Source organism: Gambusia affinis, linkage group LG04, assembly GCF_019740435.1.
Source record: "Gambusia affinis linkage group LG04, SWU_Gaff_1.0, whole genome shotgun sequence".
NCBI classification, from domain to species: Eukaryota; Metazoa; Chordata; class Actinopteri; order Cyprinodontiformes; family Poeciliidae; genus Gambusia; species Gambusia affinis.
In genome coordinates, this window is record NC_057871.1 from 24,920,060 (window position 1) to 24,943,127 (window position 23,068).

A 23,068-nucleotide genomic window follows, 5' to 3' on the forward strand; every position below is an offset into this window, starting at 1 on the left:
CATGACTGGAACAGAAATCGATTTTGTTTGACCTTTATTTATATAGTTTAAATCTAATTTTGAAAATAAATTCTTATTCTCAAGAGAGACCTGTCTCAGAATTACATAAAACCATAAATGCTCCATATAAAACAAGATTGGAAGTTCCTATTAAGGTACAGTGTCAAAATGGGCAAGTTAATAATTAATTAAAGCTATGGCTAAGAACAAAAACATGAGCCTACTGCCATTTTCCCAATGTTTAAGCTTCTTTTGGAGATTATGCTAGGTTAGTGGTGAAGGGTACGAGAAGGCTTTCTTCCTCAATGCTGTATGTACTTTAAGAAGCTAAATGTTCAACATTTTGCATTTATTTTATTCTCAACTAATAAAGCATTCACTGTCAAGCTAACAGGGTCTAAAAAGGGGGGGGGGGGGCTATAATTTCTGGCAAATAAAGTAATCACTGATCTGGTTTTATTTCTGTTTAATACATTAGTGAATCTATACTTTTAAAAGTGTAAAATTCAAACAAAAATATTTTTTTAAAATAAGAATAAGTATGTGTTTCTTGTTTGCTTGTACTCAAGTTTATTGTGTTTCATTAAATTTCAGAGGATTATGACTGATATTGACATTGAATAAAATCTTAAAATTGTGAATTTTAACATGTTATATAAAATGTTCATGTATTTTTACCAGCTGTATATAGCTACTCTTTCCTCATGGATTCCGCATTAAAAATTATTGATACGCGGTATTTTATATTTTAATTAAACATTCCTTGTTTTTGCATATTTTATACAATTTTTTATATATTTTATATATATATTATACTTCTTGGTCTTATTTATGCATTTATTGGCCGGACTCTGTTTATACTGTTTGAAGTTTTACAGCTCTGAAAGCACCGTTAACTGTAAAACTAAAGCTGCCTTTGTTGCGCCTGACAGAAATTACAATTTGTTTTTTTCAGAGACGTCCCCCTTGGGTCTTTCAGGCACCTAACCAGCCATTCGATTCTCCGTTCTGATTGGTCACCTCCTAGCGTCGTTCATTTGACGAGACAAACAGCGTCAAGCTGAGCCTTGTCGCAAAGAAGGAGAAGAGTCTTGGTTTGTCCCTTTTTTTCCCAATCGCAACCATGTCTGAGGAACGATCTGAGAGGTCAGATGGAAAGGTCGTGAAGATGGAGATTGATTACAGTTCCACTGTAGATGAGAGGCTTCCGGAGTGCGAAAAAATGGCCAAAGTAAGTGAGCTTTTAAAAGAAGGCCACCGCTGGCTGAGTCATGGTGCTCCCCGATCGGTGCGCTAGCACTTGAGCTATCATACAACTGTGGTGTCTTCAGTTTTATCCTAACATGACCACATATAATGAGCACATATTACTTATAAGTTCGAATATGTTTTATTTAACCCACGCTTAATACCACTTTGTTGTTTTTTTCCTAAAACTCCAGAGTTTGTTGTTAAAGAGATACTAGCTATGTTTAGCACTGAGGTTAGCTTCTTCAGAAGTAGCCAACCTGCTAACCGGTCTCTTTAGCATTCTGCAAGAAGAGAAAAAAAGCTTGGCGTTTGTAACTTTTTTAAAAAGATGTTAAAGTTAATGTTTTTGTGTTCTCTTCTACAGGAGGGGAAGTTACAAGAGGCCATTGAGAGTTTGTTGTCACTGGAGAAACAGACCAGAACGGTAAGCGAAAACCTCCCACCTGATGCAGCACTATAAATTGTTTACATTATACAATTACATTACAAATAAGAAAGAATTACATTCATAAGAACTACAACATAATTCCTTGTGTCCAAGAAATGACGTGAAAGCTTTTGATTCTCCTTAATATAACAATTTAACATGTATAGTGTTGGTTGTGTTGTGTTTTTGACACAGCTCCTGATGATATAAGTCATTTACTGTTTGTCTATGAAGTTCATTTGATAATTTTTCCCTTTTAGTTTAAGTTCTACTTAATTATTTCCTGAATAATATTTCCTGAATATATGAAATGAAATTCAGAAAAGAATTGGGAGGCCGAACTTCTTTTCATCTTGATTTAACATCGATTCAGGATCAATGTAGTGATGAAACTTGTGTAGTCGTGCCAACCGCTCAAAGTGCTTTTCCATTATTAGTCTCATTCACTCTGCTGTGACTTTCATACAAACGTATGACTGATATGCATATTGCAAGGTAACTTGGGCTTCAGTGCTTTGCCCAAGATAAATGGGGAAGTCGGATTCAAACACGCAACTTTCAGATTTGGAGTTAGCTATTTTTGCAGCCGAGCCTGCTGTCAGCTCGCTGAAACACGTTCTGTTTGTAGCTTGCAAACTGTAGTTTCAAAATATTAGCTAGAATTGCGAGCAGTTATTACGGGTTCCAAGTCCACCCCTGGTCCTGTGCCTTCCTGCGTCCCATTAGCTTAGCATCCCTGGAGCTCCGGTGTGGGAGAGCTGGAGCAAGCGACGTTAAACGCAAAGGCCTAATGCAGTGCGTGCTTGTGCGATGACAAAAATGATGGTCTAGTATGTCTCGTGCAAGCAGTGACGCTTTTATATTCCCCTCATTATGACTAATCAGAAATATTTCCGGCCAGCCAATTTTTCAGCTTTAGCAAGAGAAAAGCCTTAAAAAAGAAAAGGAAAAACAACAACATTATCTTAGCAAGCCTTGAACATGAATTGTGTTCAGAGCTACACAAGTTAACAATAACTAACACATTAACTGGAAAAAGTTGAATTTGGTGCATTTATCTTGAATATAGCTCAGAAAACTTTAGCTGAAATTATTTCTTAAAACAAACAAAAAAACCCCCCACAAATTTCAGTTTGCTAATCTGCGTACGTGTATTTAATGAATAGATTCTGTTTGAATTTTTCGCAGGCGTCCGATATGGTGTCCACCTCCAGAATCCTCGTGGCTGTAGTCCAGATGTGTTATGAAGCAAAGGACTGGGACGCTCTGAATGAAAACATCATGTTACTCACCAAAAGGAGGAGTCAACTCAAACAGGTCAGTGCTCCGTTTACTGTGATCGCGGCTTTCTTCATATGTTTGCCACTCTCTTACCTGTGGTCTACTCAGTTAAAACGCAGAACCCTCCTCCCCCAAAAAATGAACATATTTTAATTAGGAGTCCTTAATACATTAAAGTGCTAAATAGAAATTATTTAAAGTAATTTTGTGAGATTGCCAGTTATCAAATTGAGTTACTCTACTGCAATACAAATTATTACTATACTGCAAATTTTTGTCATTTCTGCAAAATTAGCAGAAATTCCAATATTAGCTAATATATTCATATGTTCATGAATATGAAACTCATGAGAAATATAAGTTTTCATATTTCAAACTAGTTGAAATATGGAAACTCATATTTCAGTGAGCTGTGAAATATGCTCATATAAAATGTAACTTTCCTTGGGTGAATTTGTATTTACTGTGGCCTAAATATGTGATTTGTTTTGCGCTTCATCTCAGGCTGTTGCCAAAATGGTGCAGGAATGCTACAAATACGTGGATGCAGTAACTGATCTGAACATCAAGCTGAGGCTTATAGACACACTTCGCACTGTGACTGCCGGCAAGGTATGAAATCCCTCAATGCCATAGTTAGGGATGCACCAAACGGTGCAGTTAACTATAGTCATTGTGACCTTATAACACTGGACAGTTAAAATAAAAAATTGGTAAATTTTTGCTAAACGTTTTCAAAGTTAGCAAAAATGCTAAAGCACTAAATGGGGAAAAAAAATGCTCTGCTATTAGTAGAATAATTTATCCGAAAAAAATTTATTTAGTGGAATTTACAGGAAGCTAAGTGGACTAGATGTTTTCAAACTCGGCTAATGCGCTAAGTGGAAAATTAGCTGTGCCATTTACGGATTAATTCCCCCGAGCATACATTTAGGGGAAGCTAAGTGCGGTAAATGTTCTCAAAGATAGCAAAGGGTGTTATTGGGAAATTAGCACGTCTGCTAATCCCCTAATGGTGTGACCAGTTACAATGGTTTCCAAACTGCCACATTTTCTTGCTTTTGCAACAAAGGGAAAAGCTTTGTTGCATTTTTCAGTCACATGCAACTGACGAGTGAGGGAAGTGCTGGCCCATGTCCACTCTGATTTTTGCCCTTTAAATCCTTTGCTAACAGGTACGCTAGCTGCGTGTCACAATGCACTAAATGGTTCTCTCTGGCAGATCTATGTAGAGATCGAGCGTGCGAGGCTGACAAAGACACTGGCTAACATCAAGGAGCAGAGCGGTGACGTCAAAGAGGCTGCCGCCTTTCTGCAGGAGCTACAGGTGAGATCCAAACCTTTTTTATGCACAAGTAATACGCGAGCTGCTAAGGCCCGTCTCATTTACGGGTTGTTTTTTGTCGCTCAGGTGGAGACGTATGGCTCCATGGAGAAGAAGGAGAAGGTGGAGTTTATCTTGGAACAGATGAGGCTCTGCATCGCTGTCAAAGATTACATTCGCACCCAGATCATCAGCAAGAAGATAAACACCAAGTTCTTTCAGGAGGAAGGGGCCGAGGTAAGAGACGGTAGCGGCCCTCGTTAGCATGTCTTCTCTCAGAAGCTGTTGCATCTCCTACTGTTCATCCAAACTGTGTATTTAAACCTTTTTTATTATCATTTTGTCCTTTTAACAACACAGGAGCTGAAGTTAAAGTATTACAACCTGATGATTCAGGTGGACCAGCACGAGGGCTCCTACCTGTCGATATGCAAGCACTACAAGGCGATTTACGACACGCCCTGCATCTTGGAGGACAGCAGCAAGTGGCAGCAGGTAGCGAGTCGACATGTTTTGGGCAGATTTTCGTTTCGGAGGAGAAATGGTTCAGCATTTCACTCCTTTATCAAGCACGACTGTTTTCTAGCAAGGTTTTAGAAGAGGTCTCCTGAAACTGGCGCTTGCAAAGTTCTTGTCAGACATCAAATGTAGTTCTCATTGACTGAAACCTGGTGGCGCATGTCGGTTTAATTTAACGCAAGGACCAAAGCGCTGCAATCAGCTAACACGTGTTTTCTGCCCGTTTCGCCCTACAGGCCCTGAAGAGTGTGGTGCTGTACGTGATCCTGTCTCCTTATGACAACGAACAGTCAGACCTCGTGCACAGAATCAGCGGCGACAAGAAATTGGAAGAAATCCCCAAGTACAAGTAAGACCGCCCGTGCCTCAACTTGCTTCGACTCTGTCATTGATAAGTCGATTACGACACGCCAAGGGTGACATTCTTCCTCTTTTCCCAGGGACCTTCTGAAGCAGTTTACCACTATGGAGCTAATGCGCTGGGCCTCGCTGGTGGAGGATTATGGGAAGGAGCTGAGAGAAGGCTCATCTGAGAGTCCGGCGACAGACGTCTTCTCATATTCAGAGGAGGGAGAGAAAAGGTGGAAGGACCTTAAGAACAGGGTGGTGGAGCATGTAAGTCACTCATGGAAGAGCAGGCCAAAGCGATCGGAGTTGTACCAGATGTAAATTAGATTGTCTTGTGTTGTTGCTATACAAGTTTGAGTTTGTTTTTTTTGTCCCTTCCCCCCCAAGTAGAGTGTCCATCTGTACATAATCCCTTTGCGTTGAAGCACCAACCATTACTTTTACTAGCTTTGTTATCCGGTTCGCTGTGCGTGTATCTAAAATGAAGGGCTCAAAATGTCTTAAATTCATTTAAAACATTTCATTGGGCCTTAAATACACATAAGTACAAAGTCTTAAAATGTTGTCGTAGCGGGAACATTTAACTTGTATTTTCTCTGTCGGTGTGTTTTGTTTTTTCCTGTCAGGCAAGAGTTTGAGTCTCACACAGACTTCTTCATTGTGTTCTGTGACTCGAGGCGGTTGAGGCTCCCGCTGGTTAGATGCTAATATGCCCATGCTAGCTAGCTTTTTATTTATTTATTTTGCATCCGTCATCAGAGCAAATTCATTGCCTGTTGGATAGATGATGTTCGTCTTCGCCATTGGCTCACATCTATGGCAAACTTTTGCAGTCTGCATAACAGCTCGGCACTGCGGGAGTTAAGGCTATAAAGAGCATCGCAAAATATACGATTTTTGTCTTTTAGATTATTGACGCGATTCAGGTCTTAAACGTCATTCATAGCCGTCTTAAAAAGTCTTAACTTTGAGTTGGTGAAACCTGCAGAAACCTTAGCTTTGTTATGTTTTATATAATGTTATGATGTATTATATTTTATATGATGGTAATTTTATACTATATTACATGGAAATCAAAGCAGTCATTGAGAAGCTGCATTGATGGGTGTTCCTTGGCGTAGGACAGCTCTAAGCTACAGATCGTAACAAAACGTTGTTTACATCCGGTCTGGCTTCTCAGATCAAGGACGTGGAAGTCGGATGAAATGCGACATGATGACTGTTTTGACTGTGGATTCTTTGAAAACAATCTGATGCGTCTCCAAATTAGTGGAAGTCGCTCCAATCGGGTTTTTGTTTTGGGTGAAAAGATCGGAAGTGGGCCGTTCAGGCCGCCGTGTAAAAGTCGGAAAAAACTTCTGATTTGGGTCGCATTCACCTGCTGTGTTAATGTAGCCAAGTCACAGCCAGGCACTGGAAAGCAATTTATGTTGGGTCAATTTGTTACTTTATTTATTTATTGTTTGAAGTTACAAATTACGATGTGATAATTTACTGTAACTATATAAATGCATCTATTGATCTTAAATTAGAAGTGAGACAGAGAGAATCCTGAGAAGAGGTATCGTATCGTCTCCTTCTCCTTGCTCTAGCAAGCTTTATATCTCTGGATGTTGGCCTCCATTATTGATTGCAATTATATTGAAGATTTTCGTTTTTTCTTTCTCTCTCAGAACATCAGAATAATGGCCAAATATTACACCAGAATCACAATGAAAAGGATGGCTGGCCTGCTGGATCTCTCTGTTGACGTAAGCAAACCTTTTAGCACCTCATAGTACCGCCCCCCAAAAAAAACAACGTTACTAATCCACCTGTTGAAATCCTACGGCAGGAATCGGAGGAGTTCCTCTCCAGCCTCGTCGTAAACAAGACCATCTACGCCAAGGTCGACCGGCTCGCTGGCATCATCAACTTTCAGCGGCCCAAAGACCCCAACGACCTGCTCAACGATTGGTCGCAGAAACTCAACTCCCTCATGTCGCTGGTCAACAAGACCACGCACCTTATTGCCAAGGAGGAGATGATCCACAACCTGCAGTGACACCAGAACAGTTTCATTGTTTTTGTTTCATGTTCATGTTCAGGGGGAACCGTGACGCATTTGTACAGTATGATATTGGAATACCGCCGCGGCGCCCGATTGCAGTATCATAAGATTTGGAAAAAAACAACCGCAAAACACACACGCCCTCTTTTAGTTGTTCCTTTTTTTTATTGTCTAGTAAAATGTTGACAATAAACATATTGTACCTCCAGTCTTTGCTTTTTCTCCTCTCTGTTTAATGTAGTTTTATTATAGTTTCACATTTTAGTTTTTTATGGAAAGATTACCAAAATTCAAATGCAACCAGATATTTGCAAACTCGATAAAATGACTCATAACTACTGTTTTGTTTTTTTCTTTCCTTCCCCTAACCCATTTTAAGTTAAGCAAGCCAAAATTTGGTTCTCTTAGCTAAATGGCAGAAAAATGAGAGGAACATTTATGGAGTTGTTGTTTTTCGTTTGAACTTTTCAGAAGTTTACAGTACATGTACTAACATTACTTTGCATTTAAACCGTTTTGGAAAGCCCAGATAATGATTTCATGACTTTTATAGTCTTGTGAAATGTTTAATTCCCAAAATCTAAGTTGAAAGGAGACAAACCTATGAATGCTTTTTACGACACAATATCAAAAATACTTCATAATGTAAGATTATGGAAAAAAAAAAATGTTGAATTGGTGGGAAATGTGTGCATTAACCCCAGAAATAAGGCAAAACAGCCTTGTGAAAATCCTGGCTGAAGCTGGTACAATAGTGTCAGTATCCACAGTGAAATAAGCAAAAGCAGCATAAAGAGCCAGATTACACTTGGCGACAATAATCTTAATTTTGGGGAACATGTTCTTCAGCCTGGTGTAACTAATTAACTATTTGGCTACTCTGACCAATCTGAAATTGGGAAGAAAGAGGCTTAAGCTTGGAAAACTGAGGATAGTACCTCAGTTGTAAAGCACGGGGGTGGCAGCATTATGTTGAGTAGGTGTTTAGCTGTAGGAGGGACTGGTGCGCTTCATAAAAAAAAAAAGAAGATGGATTCAGTATTGAAGTGCAACATGTGATCACATTGAAGCTGCAACTCAACACGTGAGTGAGGAAGTCGAAGCTTCGAATCAGCGATGAATCACCAGATCAGGCCTAACAACAAATGGGCAAAGAGGTCAAAATCCTCTGAAAAAGCTAGTTTGTAATCCAATTGTGGTCATATTTGACATTTTCCTCCTCCCACCTAACTTTCTAAGAAATGCTTAGAAAAAAATAAGTATGACTATGCATAGTTTGTAATTATATTTTGTGATTTACACTCCTATATGAGGTCAGTGGCTGCTGGATGACCTTCAAGTAACAGTTCTGATCCATTTGAATTGTTTGTAGCTGTAAGCCTTCGTTGTTGTAATTCAAAGATAACACTTTAAATTTACAATTTTCACTTTCTGATTTGAATCACAGTATAAGTTACTGGAATGCCCACTTGGGTGGTTCTGTCATGTCATATATAAAGAAAGTATGAAGACAAAACGGTCAATTTGTTTGAAATTATTTTATGTACTCTATTGTGGAGTTATTCAAATTTGACAGTAGCTGGAAAACATAAGCTACATACCTTTCTTACTTTTTTCCCCCCAAGAAAACATATTGGTTAAATTATATATATATATCAACTTTGGTATGAATAATATAAGCAATATATGTAAAAAAACAACAATGTCTAACAGAGTAAGGTATTTTTTATTTCGTTACATAAATTGTCCTAACGCCACAATACTTCAAATGAAGAAATTTTACTTAAAAATACATTTTTAAAAATGAAAAAAAAATACCTCAAATACTTACAGAATTATTTGTACGGGAGCAAAAGTTATTGATATTATTATTTTTTGTGTGTGCTTCAAATAACTAAACTAATTTGGTCTCAGTGCCAAAGCAAATATGCAGTGAATAAAAAAATCATACTAATGGTGGGTTATCAACGACTTAATGATGTGAGACACAGAGGACACTGAAGCACCTTTAAATTAATTAATTTTGGGGGAGGCTGGCGCTAACACTTATTTTTTCCAGCGAGTGTTGTCTTTTTTTCAAAGAAAAACTTTGACCCATAAAAGAGGCCAAAACATTGGCACTTTCACGGCAAGTCCTCCTCAACCTTCAGATCAGTACATCCCACTATGCTTTGCGATGGTCTGACAAGTGGATCCAAGATGGCGTAGAAAGTAAAGCTAGGTAAGTGTTGACTTCCCATTTTTAGCTCCTTTACTTGTCTTTTTCGTCGCAAAGCCGCCGACACGAATCCCCTCCACAAATCAGTAGCACGGTGACGAATGTTTTGACTCCATGCACCGGTAGGAACAAGATGTCATATGAATTATATGTGCCTAAACACGGTGGCAAAAAAAATTCAGGCCCGAGTCCGTTTTGTTTCGGCGAACCTAGCCAAGCCAGCTAGCCTGCTACCATTAACAAGCCAGCCCAGCTATTCTTGCTGGGAGCTCATCAGTTTGCTGCCAAGAAAAGACCGTGCTTTTTGGCCGCCGTACTAAATGTTAGCTGCACGTCCTCAGTTTCGGAGCAAAACTGTTACAAGCGATGCAAGCAAAGAGCGGATTTGTTGAGCATATCTTAAGCGATCTTTTTTTTTTGACGCTGCCGTCATCGTTCAGATTTGCAGCAGTCAAGATAAGTTTTCCAGACAAACAACAGCTACAACTCTCCTCTGGAAAACGAAATAATTCATCGTTGTTGTCCATTTTTAGTAAAAGCATGTTCCCGAAATGTATAGTTCTGATGAATTTGTTTTATTTTTATGTATTTTTTTCTACCTCGCACATAGTTGCTAACGGTTGTTTCAGCCTAAATAATTATGTTTGGGCTTAAGCATAATTTTTAAAAGTCAGCTCGTAAGCTAACTGAACCGTATACAGATGTATTAGTTTGACTTTATTACATTAAATGAGTTTGATACTTAACCACAAACTACTCGTGGTTAAGAAGTGAGGGAAATTTTGCTACATTTAGGTAGCAAGGTATTTTTTTCACTCGATATTTTTTTCTATAGTTCTCTCAAGTGTGAGCGAATATTAACTTATTATACTGTAACAATTTTTTATCTCTTCAGCACAGTGACGTGCGGTCAGGGGAGGCAGGTGAGGCAGTGCCTCACCAGCCATCATGGAAAGAAAGAAAATATATAATCATAAAGTAATTTAAATTGTTATATTCATCCGGTGGTTTGTACTAAAAAATATTTATTTTTCATGTAGCTTCACCAATTTCGATTTTTATTTGTTCAAAATCGCTGAATTTTCTTATTTTCCCATTCAAATGCTTGGAAGCGATGCCGGTGAGGCAGCAGCGAGCTCTGCCTCACCTTGGATTGCGCAACCCCTGGCTCTGCGCTGGCTGCTAAGCGGAGAGAGCATGTTGCTGTACGGCGTCAATAAAATGGTTTAAACAAATTTAATATGTGAACTTATTTCCAATAATTTAGCTTATGTATATAATGTACAGTGCTTTTTGTCACCAACTGTGTTTGTGTAACGTGTTTCGTGTAATGAGCGATTATAAACGGCAGAGAACAGGTTCGGCAGAGAGCAGGCAGTTCTCTTGCCTCATGGCAGGGGGCGCTCAAGATCCCAGACGTTCGTCTTGTTCACTCCTCAACTGCCGAGTAAGTGACAGCGAGCTAGGCTAAACGATTCGGGAAGCAAGTCAAGTGCAGCGATAGATTATAATAGAGATAGTGATTTTTTTCCTCTCGCTTATCCCGACTTTCGACATGGATGACTACATTACAACACTAAAAAAGTTTTCTCAAGTGGACTTTCAATCGAAGCAGGAGATAATATGTGTGTTTTGTGAGCTACAGTTTGTATGTGTAAGGATGCAGAAGTGAAACATAACCTGTAAACTGCTGTCAATCTATGCATCTATTTACAAATCTGATTCTGATGACGTCAGTGCCTCACCAGCTATGAACCTCACCGCACGTCACTGCTTCAGCATTCTTTGCTGTAATTCAAGCACCTTTGATATGCTTTGCTCTTATTGACACCACCTTGCACATATTACTGTTGAAATGTCAGCAGGATGTTGCCATAATGATTCTTTGTGACTCTCTGTGTGAGTCATGTATTTAAATTAGTTTTATGCTTCCAGCACATAAAAAATGCACTCACCAGCATCATGACCTTGACATGTACAATGTATCAATAGGTGCTGGACATTATAGAAGGCATTGACTACATCTACAATTAAAGACTGTGAAGGTATGAAACCTTTCTGAAGCTAAGGACTGGCCCACAAGAAGCTGGAAACAAATGCATTTTTATGCGTTTTGGCCTTTTATCCACACAAAAACTTGGTTAAATATTACCAGAAGTTATTATTTTGAAAAACTCAGACTAATGTGAAGATTTATAAAAAACTTTTGTTTGTGTTTGGTGGCGTGTGTGTGTGTATGTATGGGAAAATAGGAGATTTGGGTTTCCAGCACATTGCAGTCTGCGACAAATCTATCCACATACTTGCATTGACACAATTCCCAATGTCCTGTGTTTTGTTAACTTTATATTCAACTTTTTTTCTTTTTTTTTCCCCTCCAGGGGGTCTTTTTGTGCGCTCTAGTGTCCCTTATATGACAGTAGGCTGCGGCAAATGTCGCCAGGTCCGGGAATCGAACCCGCGACGGCCGTCGAGGACTCAAGGCCTCCAAATGTGGGTCGCACCACCACAGCACGCCCCATATTCTACTTTAGAGTAGTTCAACCCATCTGTCCACACAAATGAATCCCCTAGCAGCATGTTTAATCCCTAACAGGAAGTCGTGATCGTTTTGAAGCAATCTGATTGGCTGATGTAGGATTTAGCTTTGCACTACACTGCCCCCTAAGGGTTTGGAATGTTTAAGAGATGCTCGAGGGCATACTTGTACGGGCTCATGTGAATGAAAAGTTTTCTGAAACGGTTATCGGGTGTAAAATTTTTATTTATTTTATTTTTTAAACCAATATTGCAGAGATAATCACACCCAGTTTAACAATAAAATTTGGTATGACATTCAGCTACCCCATCTGTCATTTTCGGACAATGAAACATCAGAAATCTTTGTCAGATTATTATTTTGAAGAAGAAATTATCTGCTAGACATGCACAACGTACAGAAAGACTATTGCTTTAGACCGCTGCTCTATTTTCATTGTTGTTGATGTTTTATTCCCTAAATTTGCAGTCAACTTAAAAAAAAAAATTAGTAAAAAAATACAGTGAGACAACTGATGGACTGCCTTAGCGCCACTACCACCATTCTTAGCTTGTTTTCTGGGGGAAACCTCACATTTACACAATTTGCGTTATATGTGTAAAAACAATTTCTTCCCAATCTACTTGCCTACATTACACCTTAACAAATCATTTAATTTCCTTTTACTTATTAGTCTATTTCTGGAGAACAAAAGCCCCCCCCCACACACACACACTTTGGTGACCAGATTTGGTCGATGTTCAATTTTACCGTCCTTGATCGGTTGACCAGTTGGCCGGATTCATATATTCATAAACTGGACCTTTTTATGATCAACACCTGCATAGTTTGTAGCAGCTAATGCGTCACACTGACAGCAGCACTGAAGAAGACTTGAAGTTGGTTACTTTTAGTATCATTGAGATGCTTTAAAATTAAAGGAAGCACAGAAAAGCCTTCTAAAACAAAACTGCATTTCCTCCCGAGGCAATGTAGGCTGTTGGTTCAGACTCCTACAGCAGGTAGCCAGACTACTGCAGGTGCTGCTGATGTTGTAATTTTGCTGATTGCGTTGTTTTGTCTGTTGGTACGAAATACAGTTGTGTGCCAGAAGACATCAATTGGTAGCTCCATTGGGAACATTTCTGCAAATTGTACCTGGAGCCAATTTCAGCAGTTAAGAGGAAGTCTCAGTGTTTGATCTTTAATGCCAGATTGGTAGACTTTTGACAATTTCATACAGGGAATACAGACTTTTAGGTCAAATGTCCAATACCCTTTTTCATAGTGACTATTGTCTTGTGAGGCTTCACGTCCAGTCCTTGTCAAAATAATACCAGTCACAACAGGAAAGCTACAAACAATTCGGAATTGGTTAAAACCTCTATTGGCACGTCAACTTTACCAAAAAAAACAATTTAGTCACAAACACTATTGAGGTATTGTGTATACGCCTCAGGATTTTTGTAGTGTAGTGTGTAGTTAAGACACACTATGTCACATGGAGCTTCATTAACAAAAGTCAGTTTATGCCATTTATTTTTTGCTCTATTATAATGTTTTTGCATTATACATTTTAAAGCAGCTGAAATATTGTCTAATCTAAACTTATTATTGCTGTTTGGTACAATTGGATATTTGTTTTTGACTTTTATACCATCAACAAACTGTTTGCTGCTTGCAAAACTAACTGTAGGAATGAAAAATAATGTGACACGGATTTCAACTAATGCCTTGTTCTCTTTAAGATCTCCAAATTACAACAGGATAGATTATTCCACACGATGTGAGTTACACAGCTGCACATTTAAATATTTTCCAATTTTCTCAAAGCAAGGATAAATGATTGGATTTGTCATTTTAAAGTGTGCTTAGCATCTTGTTTGAAGACGTGGCACTAATATGTTTTCGTACTTTTAAGTGTGTTCCCTGTTGAGGTAGTACACCCATACATTAACTGTGAAATTGCAAACATTACATCACATGACCAAGCAAATGCCACATAGCCAATGCCCTCCGCCCCCCTACCCCCAGAAACAAACGGCAACAAGATGGAAATAAAATTGGTAGTTAAGATCACCCTAGTTTCAATTATTGGACCGATACAAATATGTAAAAAAAAAAAAAAAAGACAAATATCGGCTGATACCGATAAATGTGGAAGCCACCGTTTCCTGATGTGGTGGGGAAAGAGTTGGCCATGTTGAGTTTGGTCGTTTGAAAGTGATGAAATGTTGGTGGTGTGGCCATTTTCACAGTGTTCGAATGGTAGGGAATATCAGGATTGGCCCACATTTTCATATCTGTGCATCCCGAACTCGGACAAGTCGACTCTTGAGAAACACGAGCGATTCCGACCCCTGATCAAAACAAAGTAGTTCTGAGCAGCAGCTGCCATGCAGGTATTATCTATTGTAATCACATAATCGTATTTCACTACAGCAAGCTGTTAATTATGGAAAATTATGTTTAAGCATAGGGTTTTTTAAAAAAAAAAGGAAGGCAACATCGCCGGGGGCGGTTGGAACAGATGCAGGAGATCTGCAGCTCACACTCCACAAACCTCGAGTATGAAAAAGATCACAACCACACAAGAATGAAACGGTGGAGCAGTGAAATGGCCTACTCCCATTGACACATTATGATGCAGTAACCACTTGGGTAAACTAAGTGCATACAAAAATATCTCCTTCCATTTACTCAATCAAGTCTTCTGAACAATGATACACACACACACTGTGAGTGTGATGTGAATAGGATGGAGTTCTGGCTGCAGGCCTTATCCGTTTTAAAGAATGACCCGTAACTCTAGCCAGGGGTCGCATTACATTAATGTACAAAACTCGCAGTTGCCGCTGTTACTTAAATAAGTCGGTAAATGAAGTCAATGATGATTGATTCTTCCACAAGTTATGGAAATAAACAGAACCACAAGTTAAGTAGACCATGAAAAACTTTGATTTAACATCTCTTATATCTGGTAAATCCCTCTCATTCATAGACTGACTCTGCTGTGATTGGCAGACATGTTTCTTTCCTGTTGTCTCTCAAGAGATTTCCCTGTTTCATATTTTTAATGCCTACTTTTTTAAAGGTGGGGGGAAAAAACAACTTTTCCGTCTGTATTCCAGTTATGTTGCTGTCGGTTGAAGCAAAATGAGGGATGACTACATCCGTCGGTGTCACTGCGAACCCACTGAAGTGTTGGTATTCCTTCGAACACGACGTGAGTCGGCATTAAAGGGGAGGCGTGGATTAATATCACTTGGAGTAATGAATCCTCCTTCACCTTAGCTTGTTAGTTGCCATAATAGTTGCAGCAAGTCCACTGTTTCCGCAGCATCAAACAGGAGGAAACGCTTTCTGAAAGTGTCCGCTGAAGTCTCTTTTGCATATCAATATTTTTGGCTTCTCTGTTTCACAGCTATTCTGTGGAACACAACCAAGCGTTCTTGTGAACTTGATGTCCATTTTAAAGTCTAAAATGCGTCTGTCATTAAAATGAAATCTTCAAGAACTTGTGGATTTCAGGAGTTTGTTCCATCACATCTGGAAAAACAACAAATTGCTGGCCTGAGATTAAGTGAAATGGGAAGTTTTTTTTGTTGTTGTTTTTTTTTTTGTGAACTAGTAACAATTAAAGACAATGTAGTATATAAATAAAAGCCTCGTGAATTTAATGTAAACTTAAAAAGACATGATAATACACCTGCTTTTATATCTCTGTCCTGTGACAAATACTACATGCTAAGTGCTTTGTAGTTGTTATTAGCAGTGGCTCTGAGGATATTAGTGTTACACTTCAACAGTCTGTTGTCACATTAAGTTGGCCACTCAAGAAATAACTTCAAGCTGTGGCTGTAGCAGACTGGTAAAGCCATTTGGAGGCAGTAAGAAGTGACTTCTCCTTATCAAAAAAATACCTGGACTGTTGGCTTGATTATTATTATTATTTTTCTTGCATGTTTAAGAAATCTTTTAATCTCTCATTGCAACCATTTAGCTGTGCAAAACGCCAGGGTGAAACTAGCTCCGCCTTCGAGGCGCAGCTTCTCCTTTGAATTGTAGTTTCCAAGCTGAACTGGAAGCCCCACTTGGCTCCTTCAGACTAGCCAGCAGCAATTAGCAAACACCTGATGGAGCTGTGCATTTTCTGAGCTCATTAGAGGAGCTACTTCCCCCTGAAACGCTGGTTAAAACGTTGTTAAAGTGTTTGTTGCAGTTTATTTTGTACACGTTTGATCAAGGCAGTCAACCTGTTGTTTCTGTCAGTTTTGTTTTCTTTAATTTGTTCACTCAATGCAATTAGGAGTAGAACAACCAATGTGAAAAATATAATAAAGTTGCGTTGCTTTTACATGTTGGACCACATTTGTGAAACTATTGGTGTATTTTAAGTATTATATACTGGTGCAATTATCAAATAAATTATTACATTACATTTATGATGAATAAAAAAACATTTTAAATCAATTCAGCTATGTATCGGATCGGTATCTGCCGGTACTAAACCTTGGGTGTCAGTATTGTATCGGAACGGAAAAAAGAAAAACTAGCCGGATTGTTGATCGTGTCTGAATAGTTGCCCATTACTGGCTTTTCAGCAACTCTTTGTCATGTTATTGCACGGAAAGCATGCAGTATTTTTACGACTCATTCATAGCCTGAAATATCAAATTCGTGGTTTTGTTTTGTGGTAATGTAAACATTTTTTTTTTTACCATGGATGCCTTGTTGGCAAATACACACTTTAATCATTCAATTTCAAAGACTCACTATGTTTCAGCTGTAGAGCCAAAAATATTTGACAAATGGCCAAATTTTCTCATCCCTGTTTTTAGGAGGTTATATTTTATAGATCAATAAACTGTTCTGACTTTGAGGTATTTGAAATGTGGCATCAGCTTGTTCAGCAAGGGTTTTTGATGCGCACTTTTGGGATAAAAGCTGTTCAGTTTGTGAGCCGCAGGGCCAGTTGTTTAAAGCAGTAAGTTTGCATTGGGGCCAACAGATATTAGGCTACCAGCCAAGGATAAGGTGTTCCCCAGGAGGTCACAGTGTACCCTCCATACTTTGATGCGAAGCGGCTTTATTTAACCCGCTCCCATTCGCACTTTATTATTTATTTATTTATTTTTGGCCATTAACAGCTCTTCTTTCTTTTTTCTTTTTTTTTTTCTGATACAGTGAATCTCCCAGTTATTCCTCCATTGTTGTTTTTGACATATTCTTACTTTCAGGATGCTTTTGTGCTCTACATCAGGTCAGAACCTGACAAATGATGAAACCACCAGACATAAGAGGGGCTTATAATCTGCCATTTATGGGGTGAAATGTATTTTTGCATCAACTACAGATTTATTTATTTATTTTTTTTATAAAATCCCAAGCTGTTTGAATGTCTGGCTGTGGCTTTAAGCGAACCGAATCAAAAAGCGCGACGTTAACCTCTAGCGTGTGTTTGCTTTCAACCGGCGAGAGATTTCAAAGTTGCTAATAGAATCAACGGCTGCGGTTTTCTTCTTAAAATTATCTGCGTAACTATCGAAAAGTTACAACTGGTTCAGTCAGACTCAGTCATTTGTCGCCGCTTGTTTCAGTTTTTCTAATTGTGGAAGTTCAGGTCCAAAATGCCAGCTAATTGTGTCGCCACGTTCCCATTTAAAAAAAAAAAAAAAAAAAGTCACGACACGCCGCCGTTTGTCTTCTCCGAGCGAACCTCATGTCTCCAGAGAGACGGTGTCTTCATCGTGAGCTGCACCCAGAGATGATTGTCGTTGTTCCGCTCTTGTGGAAATCTGTTGCAATCCGTGGAAAAGGAGCACGCGCGTGACTGAGCGCCGGGATGAACAAGCTTTACTATTAAGAGTCTTTTGAGATTTTACTGCAGGACACAATTTTGCACTGAACCGTACTGTTTGGTTGCCTCGCACACCAAATTCCTCTCAGTGGCTGCGACTTCATTCCTTGAACGTTCTGTTTTCATGCAGCAGAGCGGCTGCAACGCTCTGGTTTGGTCTAATGAGTCACCAGCAACTCATCATCTCAGCCCCTGATGCAACCAGCTACTTTCTCCAACAACAAAGCCAAAAAATAATGAAATAGTGCTCCTCTTTACTGGTTTGTGTTTGGGCTGCGAGCCTGTGCTTTTGGGTATCGATGAGACAAAAACACAGGTTGGAAGTGATGCACCGATTCCAAAATGCCTTGCAGTAGAAGTGGCATCTGACGGTTATCATTTGGCAAAATTGTTGTTTTTTTTTCAATCTCCAACCGTGCCAACAATTAAAAACAAAGTAAAGTTTAACATTCTGTTTAAAGTTTTTTTTTTTTTTTTTTTTTTTTTTTAATTAACAGTTTTTCTACTATTTCTATTGGCAAATATTAACAAATATATAAAAAAAAAAAGTTTAAATTAAATTCCTAACTTTATGTCTATTCACATCCTGATGTGAAGTAGCTTCTCATCAGTTAAGCCAAGAGCCACATGTGTGGTGTCTTTATTTTATTTTTTTTTTCATAATTTTTTATTTATTCTTCAGTAGGGCTGAAACGATTAATCAGTTTTTTCACTAATAGATTAATCGCAATTATTCAACTCAACTCATTAATCAAATTGGGATGTTACAGAAAGTTAAAATTAATTTTCTGTAAATCAGAAAATAAATTTCCGGCGGTCCGTCGTGTTTTTTTTATTAAAAGATGTTAAGTAGACAGGAAATGTAAAAATATTACTGGGTAATTCTATATTACGGGAAGACATTGCCAGTGAAATGCTATCTAAACTCTGAACTAGTCTTAAAAACAACAAATGAAGTAACGTTCGTTACTTTTTGACACCCTTTATTCTCTAAGTTTGCTGTGTCACCAGTTAAAATCCTAACCGCTGCCGGGCAATGAAACCAGCAGTGAAATCTGAAACCTCACAGCACTACGGAGCTGGAGTTTGTGTTTGAACTGGAAGCTGCTGAAAGCAAACCGACATGTTAGCTGCCGCTGTGCTCACCGAGGAGGAGGAAGAGGAGAAGGAGGAGGAGGAGGAGGAGGCTACTCTACTCAGCTGCATCTTGTTCTTATTTTTGACAGTAAACCAGGTGTGGGTTCTTTTAGCAGTGTGGGCCGGTGCCTGGTCCTGCTGCCTGGTCCTGCTGCAAAATGGACAAAGCATCTCCATACGGCTCGGCCTCGTCTCCTTACAGCAGCTCTGCTTTTGGGCTGCCTGTGTAAACTCCAGGATGAACCTCAGTGAACCTTTCTCTGGCTCCCCCTTCAGGCTGTGGGATCTTGATTTCTATATTGTTAATTTTTTTTTTTTTTGCTTGTCCTGTCTTGGTCTTTGTGTGGCGGCAATTCAAAAGGCTTCGAATTGCAATCTGCTCGAGCAAAGGCTGCGGTTTTCACTGTGGTGCAAATATTTTTGACCACACCTTTTCCTTCCACTGAACTTTCTATTATTATGGTTGGGTACTGCCCTCTGTTACAAACTTCCCTGACACTGACCTTTGTGTAATGCTTACGCTGTAGTGTCAGTGACTGCCTACTGTGCAGATGTCAAATCAGCTCTTGTTCATGATTATGTCGGCTGTAACACGGCAACAAGATTTTGAGAATGTGGGATTCAATTAGCTGCAAGTCGTCATCGCAGTGAACATAAATAAGCACACACTGTAAAATGAAGGTCCGCTTTTAAATTGAAATATTGAAGTAAATGCACATTTTTGGTGATTTTTATTGAAATGCATTTGTATCTTGTATAGATTACTCCTCCTAAAGGCTTTCTCTTTTTCTCTTTCAGCCAACATCAGGAAAAGAAACAACCCTGTTTTAGGATTCATAAAATAACCACCGGTATTGAATAATATAGATTAAATGAAAGTATTTTTAAGGTAACAGTGAAAACTTAGAAGAAAATGGAATAGAAAGTGCTTTTCTAGAAGTAGTGCACTAATGGCAGTTTTCTGGCTGATTGCCACTCTTGTAAAAATATCAGATTTTTGATATCTTGGCTGATACCAAAGTTCTTTCTTTCTTTTTCTTTTTTTCCTTTTCTTTTGGTAAAAATATACTAAATTGACTATTGTTAACTGGACATATGCAGATGTAGTGCTGATATCCGATCTCCTAAAATTGAGGAAATCGGGGCCGGATTATTGGCCAATAGATCCACCTGCCGTTTTATCTCAGTTCATGGCTCCGATAAACCGAAATGGTAACCGTGTTCGTCTTTGTCCACCTGCAGATGTTCTGTCCCTGAGTCATGGCAGACAGGAGAGCGGAGAAGTCATGTGAAGAAGCCAGCAAATCGTTAGCCAGGCGGGAGTACGAGGCGGCGGTCACCCACAGCACGGACGCCCTGGTGGTCCTCGCGCCCCAAGCCTCGTCGCCCGGCGCCCCCGTACTGCCCTGCCCTCCCTCGGCGGTCGCCGCCGGACCCCTCCGCAGCCGCGCCCTGCTCTACCGAATTGCTGCCTTCCTACAGCTGGTGAGAAACGGGTTGTTGGTTGATTGATCTTTATTGTTATTATTATTATTATTTTAACTGACAGAAAATATAGAAATAAATTTGATCAATACATTAAGAGTCTAGTCGTTTGCTTGAGCCCTGAAGTTATGGAAACTTCCCCGTATCCTTAATTATAGTGTAATCGACTCTGTGGTCGTTTAAAGACTCATTTTCAACTCTGACGTCTGGACTTATTTTTCCTCTTTCCACTAACAGAAAAACTACGACGGAGCAGATGAAGACTGCAAACATGGTGGGTCGCACTTCTAACTGTGAAATTACTCTTTGGTTCCGTTTGAAGCTGCGGATTCAGATATTTGTTTTAATGCCTCAAACAAACCAGAGTTTTTTGGGGGGGTTTTTCTGTCTAAAATGTTGCTAGTGTTTGTTTTTTTTCTTTCTTGGGGCTTTTGTTTGTCAGTTTGATCTGGGATTTCTCAGCAGCTGCTTTGCAAACATTCTGAAACTCTGGTGTAAATTGGACTGGTTTCCTTTTGTTTATTGTGGTGGAGGACATATTTGAAGAGCACTGTTTGGAAATCGGCTCAAATCATATTAATGTATGTTATGATATCTATATCTGCAGATATAGACAGATATCTAAATTGCATGCATTTGAATTGGTTGTGTGCTGGGATTAAGAAAGGCACCATTCCTGTTAGAACCAGTATAAGCAAATCCTACAAAACATTTTAAAATGGTTTTCACCGCCAAAAAAAAAAGACAAGACGTGAAACAAATTAGAAGGAGTTTGGTGAAAATTCAGCCGAGTTGCAGTGATTGATCAGGACTATATTGTAAGTGAAATGCAGAAAATGTAAAGGTGACTGGTCACATTTGCGTAAAAGTTGCAAATGAAAATTCAAAGCATGCTTCACTGCAAAAATTTGTGAATGATGAGTGAGTTTACATTAATGGTTCCAATCTCAACATTTCAACTTCCTGGAAGGACTGATGAAGTAGGACGGTTAGCAGGCTAAATAACATTTAAAACCACTCTACCTACTCCATCGTTACTCTCTCTTTACAGCCTGGTTGGCGGCGCTTTAACCCGTTCGCTTTCACTCTGTTGCAGTTCTGGCAGACGAGGTTGCTCGGGGTGACGGCTCTCTGCAGGCTAGTTTGCACTCCATGCTTTTGGATGGCAGCCTGCAAGAGGTGGTCAGCATCCTATCTAAAGCCCTGTATGGAGAACCAGTGGTAAGATGGATTTGCTCTAGTTGTAAAGGTGGAATTGTTCATGCTCTGTACATGCTGATCAGTTTGGAAGGGATTTTTAAGCCTTATTTCATTTCAATATCCGTCTTAATAAGTTGATTATTTTAAAGCAGAAGTTTAACTGTCAATGTTGCATCTTAAATAACCAAAACTTTAAAGTGTTGGTCCATCAGCTGCCAAACTATTTATATACAGGAAAAATGTTTCACCATTCCACAGTCTATATCAAAATAAGATATTTTGTCTCCTGCAGAAAAACCTCATAAGAAAACAAATCATTCCCAATGAATCAACAGAATGAATATATTGTGTCCTTTAAATTTTACTAAAAGCACAAAAGTAAATAAATAAGAAAAATTGCATCAAAGTACTTGCTGTTGGTTGATGTTTATAAACCCAAAGTAGGTTTGGATTCATTTAATACATTCTTATTTTATTTGCTCATAGTCAGTTGGTTGCTATTTTATTTCATATTGTTAAGGCCTGAACTCATCAGAAATACAGACAAATAAATTTAAATTGAACTTTTGAATATATATGTGTTTAAATCCAGACATTTGGTCTGAAATACAGTAAAATTTTGAAATGTAAAATGGTTAGTATGCCATCAACGATGATTTATTGTTTGGTATTTACTATGTTATACAAACCTACACGCAAGGAGTCAGTAGTATAACTGTGATGAATATAAATATTATTTCCAGTTATGTTGTAATGAATATAACATTTTCCTTCTGGGTCCAGAATGGCATCGTTACAAAAGACCTGACCAGATTAAAAATGCTCTTCTCCGAAATTGAGGTAAGTGCATTTGCTTTTTGGTCGTGGACATTTAGTGTGATGGAGTTTAAAAATAAATGTTTTGCTCCGTTTCATTTAGGCAACAAAAAGAGAGATGGCCCCTGAATACACAGATGACCAGGATGAAGGTGAACACAGCTGCATCATGAGTTGATTTCAACACTTTTGCTTTGTTGTATCAACAGCTTCTGTACATTTTCTTTCCGTTTGGTGTCTTTTCTGCAGGCAGTCAGTTGTCACTTTGAGTCTTTTTCTGCCAGGTTATTGTCCAGTGAATTGTCTGCTCATTGTGCTCTCAGAGCTTTAGTGTTTATGTAGCTTTTATATCGACAGAAGTCCAAGATGGCTGGCAGTTCCGGCCTCCTCCCAGAGGGGTCACTAGCAGCGAGGAGTACACACTCTGCAAAAGGTAATCAGCAGATTTCTTCTCTCTTTTATAATTTCAAATAAATGTATGTTGTAGTTGTGAGCAATGAATGAAAAATGTTTCCTTCCCCCCAAATAGTCAAATTTGTTTTCCTCCAAATATCAAATGTTTTTGTATATATATATATATATTTTTAGGGGGTTATTGTTTTCTTTTTATATTTAGCATTTAATGCATGCCAAC

At 38.8% G+C, this 23,068-nt stretch overlaps 2 protein-coding genes across 3 annotated transcripts in view; both read left to right on the forward strand.

Moving 5' to 3' along the window:
- Nucleotides 1–1,001: 1,001 nt before the first annotated feature.
- On the forward strand, nucleotides 1,002–7,408 carry psmd12 (proteasome 26S subunit, non-ATPase 12). The gene is made up of 11 exons (XM_044113822.1): nucleotides 1,002–1,231; nucleotides 1,616–1,675; nucleotides 2,867–2,995; nucleotides 3,464–3,571; nucleotides 4,182–4,286; nucleotides 4,371–4,520; nucleotides 4,644–4,778; nucleotides 5,039–5,151; nucleotides 5,243–5,417; nucleotides 6,824–6,901; nucleotides 6,985–7,408. Exons 1-11 carry the CDS (start codon nucleotides 1,124–1,126, stop codon nucleotides 7,192–7,194), a joined length of 1,371 nt encoding a protein of 456 aa, XP_043969757.1. The 5' UTR covers nucleotides 1,002–1,123; the 3' UTR covers nucleotides 7,195–7,408.
- Nucleotides 7,409–9,328: 1,920 nt separating this feature from the next.
- Nucleotides 9,329–23,068, forward strand: part of helz (helicase with zinc finger) — a 59,536-nt gene continuing 45,796 nt past the window's right edge. For both annotated transcript variants that reach the window (XM_044113804.1, XM_044113806.1), the window contains exons 1-7: nucleotides 9,329–9,421; nucleotides 20,176–20,418; nucleotides 20,656–20,692; nucleotides 21,515–21,639; nucleotides 22,402–22,458; nucleotides 22,538–22,586; nucleotides 22,792–22,867. In XM_044113804.1, coding sequence (XP_043969739.1) covers nucleotides 20,194–20,418; nucleotides 20,656–20,692; nucleotides 21,515–21,639; nucleotides 22,402–22,458; nucleotides 22,538–22,586; nucleotides 22,792–22,867 — 569 coding nt within the window. In that variant the 5' untranslated portion in view covers nucleotides 9,329–9,421; nucleotides 20,176–20,193. The remainder of the gene's footprint in view (nucleotides 9,422–20,175; nucleotides 20,419–20,655; nucleotides 20,693–21,514; nucleotides 21,640–22,401; nucleotides 22,459–22,537; nucleotides 22,587–22,791; nucleotides 22,868–23,068) is intronic.

Excerpts from the sequence above, each read along its gene's own strand:
- psmd12 (XM_044113822.1), top strand. The coding sequence starts at position 1,124 with ATGTCTGAGGAACGATCTGAGAGGTCAGATGGAAAGGTCGTGAAGATG. Across the intron at positions 1,676-2,866 it reads TGGAGAAACAGACCAGAACG|GCGTCCGATATGGTGTCCAC; the intron begins GTAAGCGAAAAC and ends AATTTTTCGCAG. Across the intron at positions 4,779-5,038 it reads ACAGCAGCAAGTGGCAGCAG|GCCCTGAAGAGTGTGGTGCT; the intron begins GTAGCGAGTCGA and ends TTCGCCCTACAG.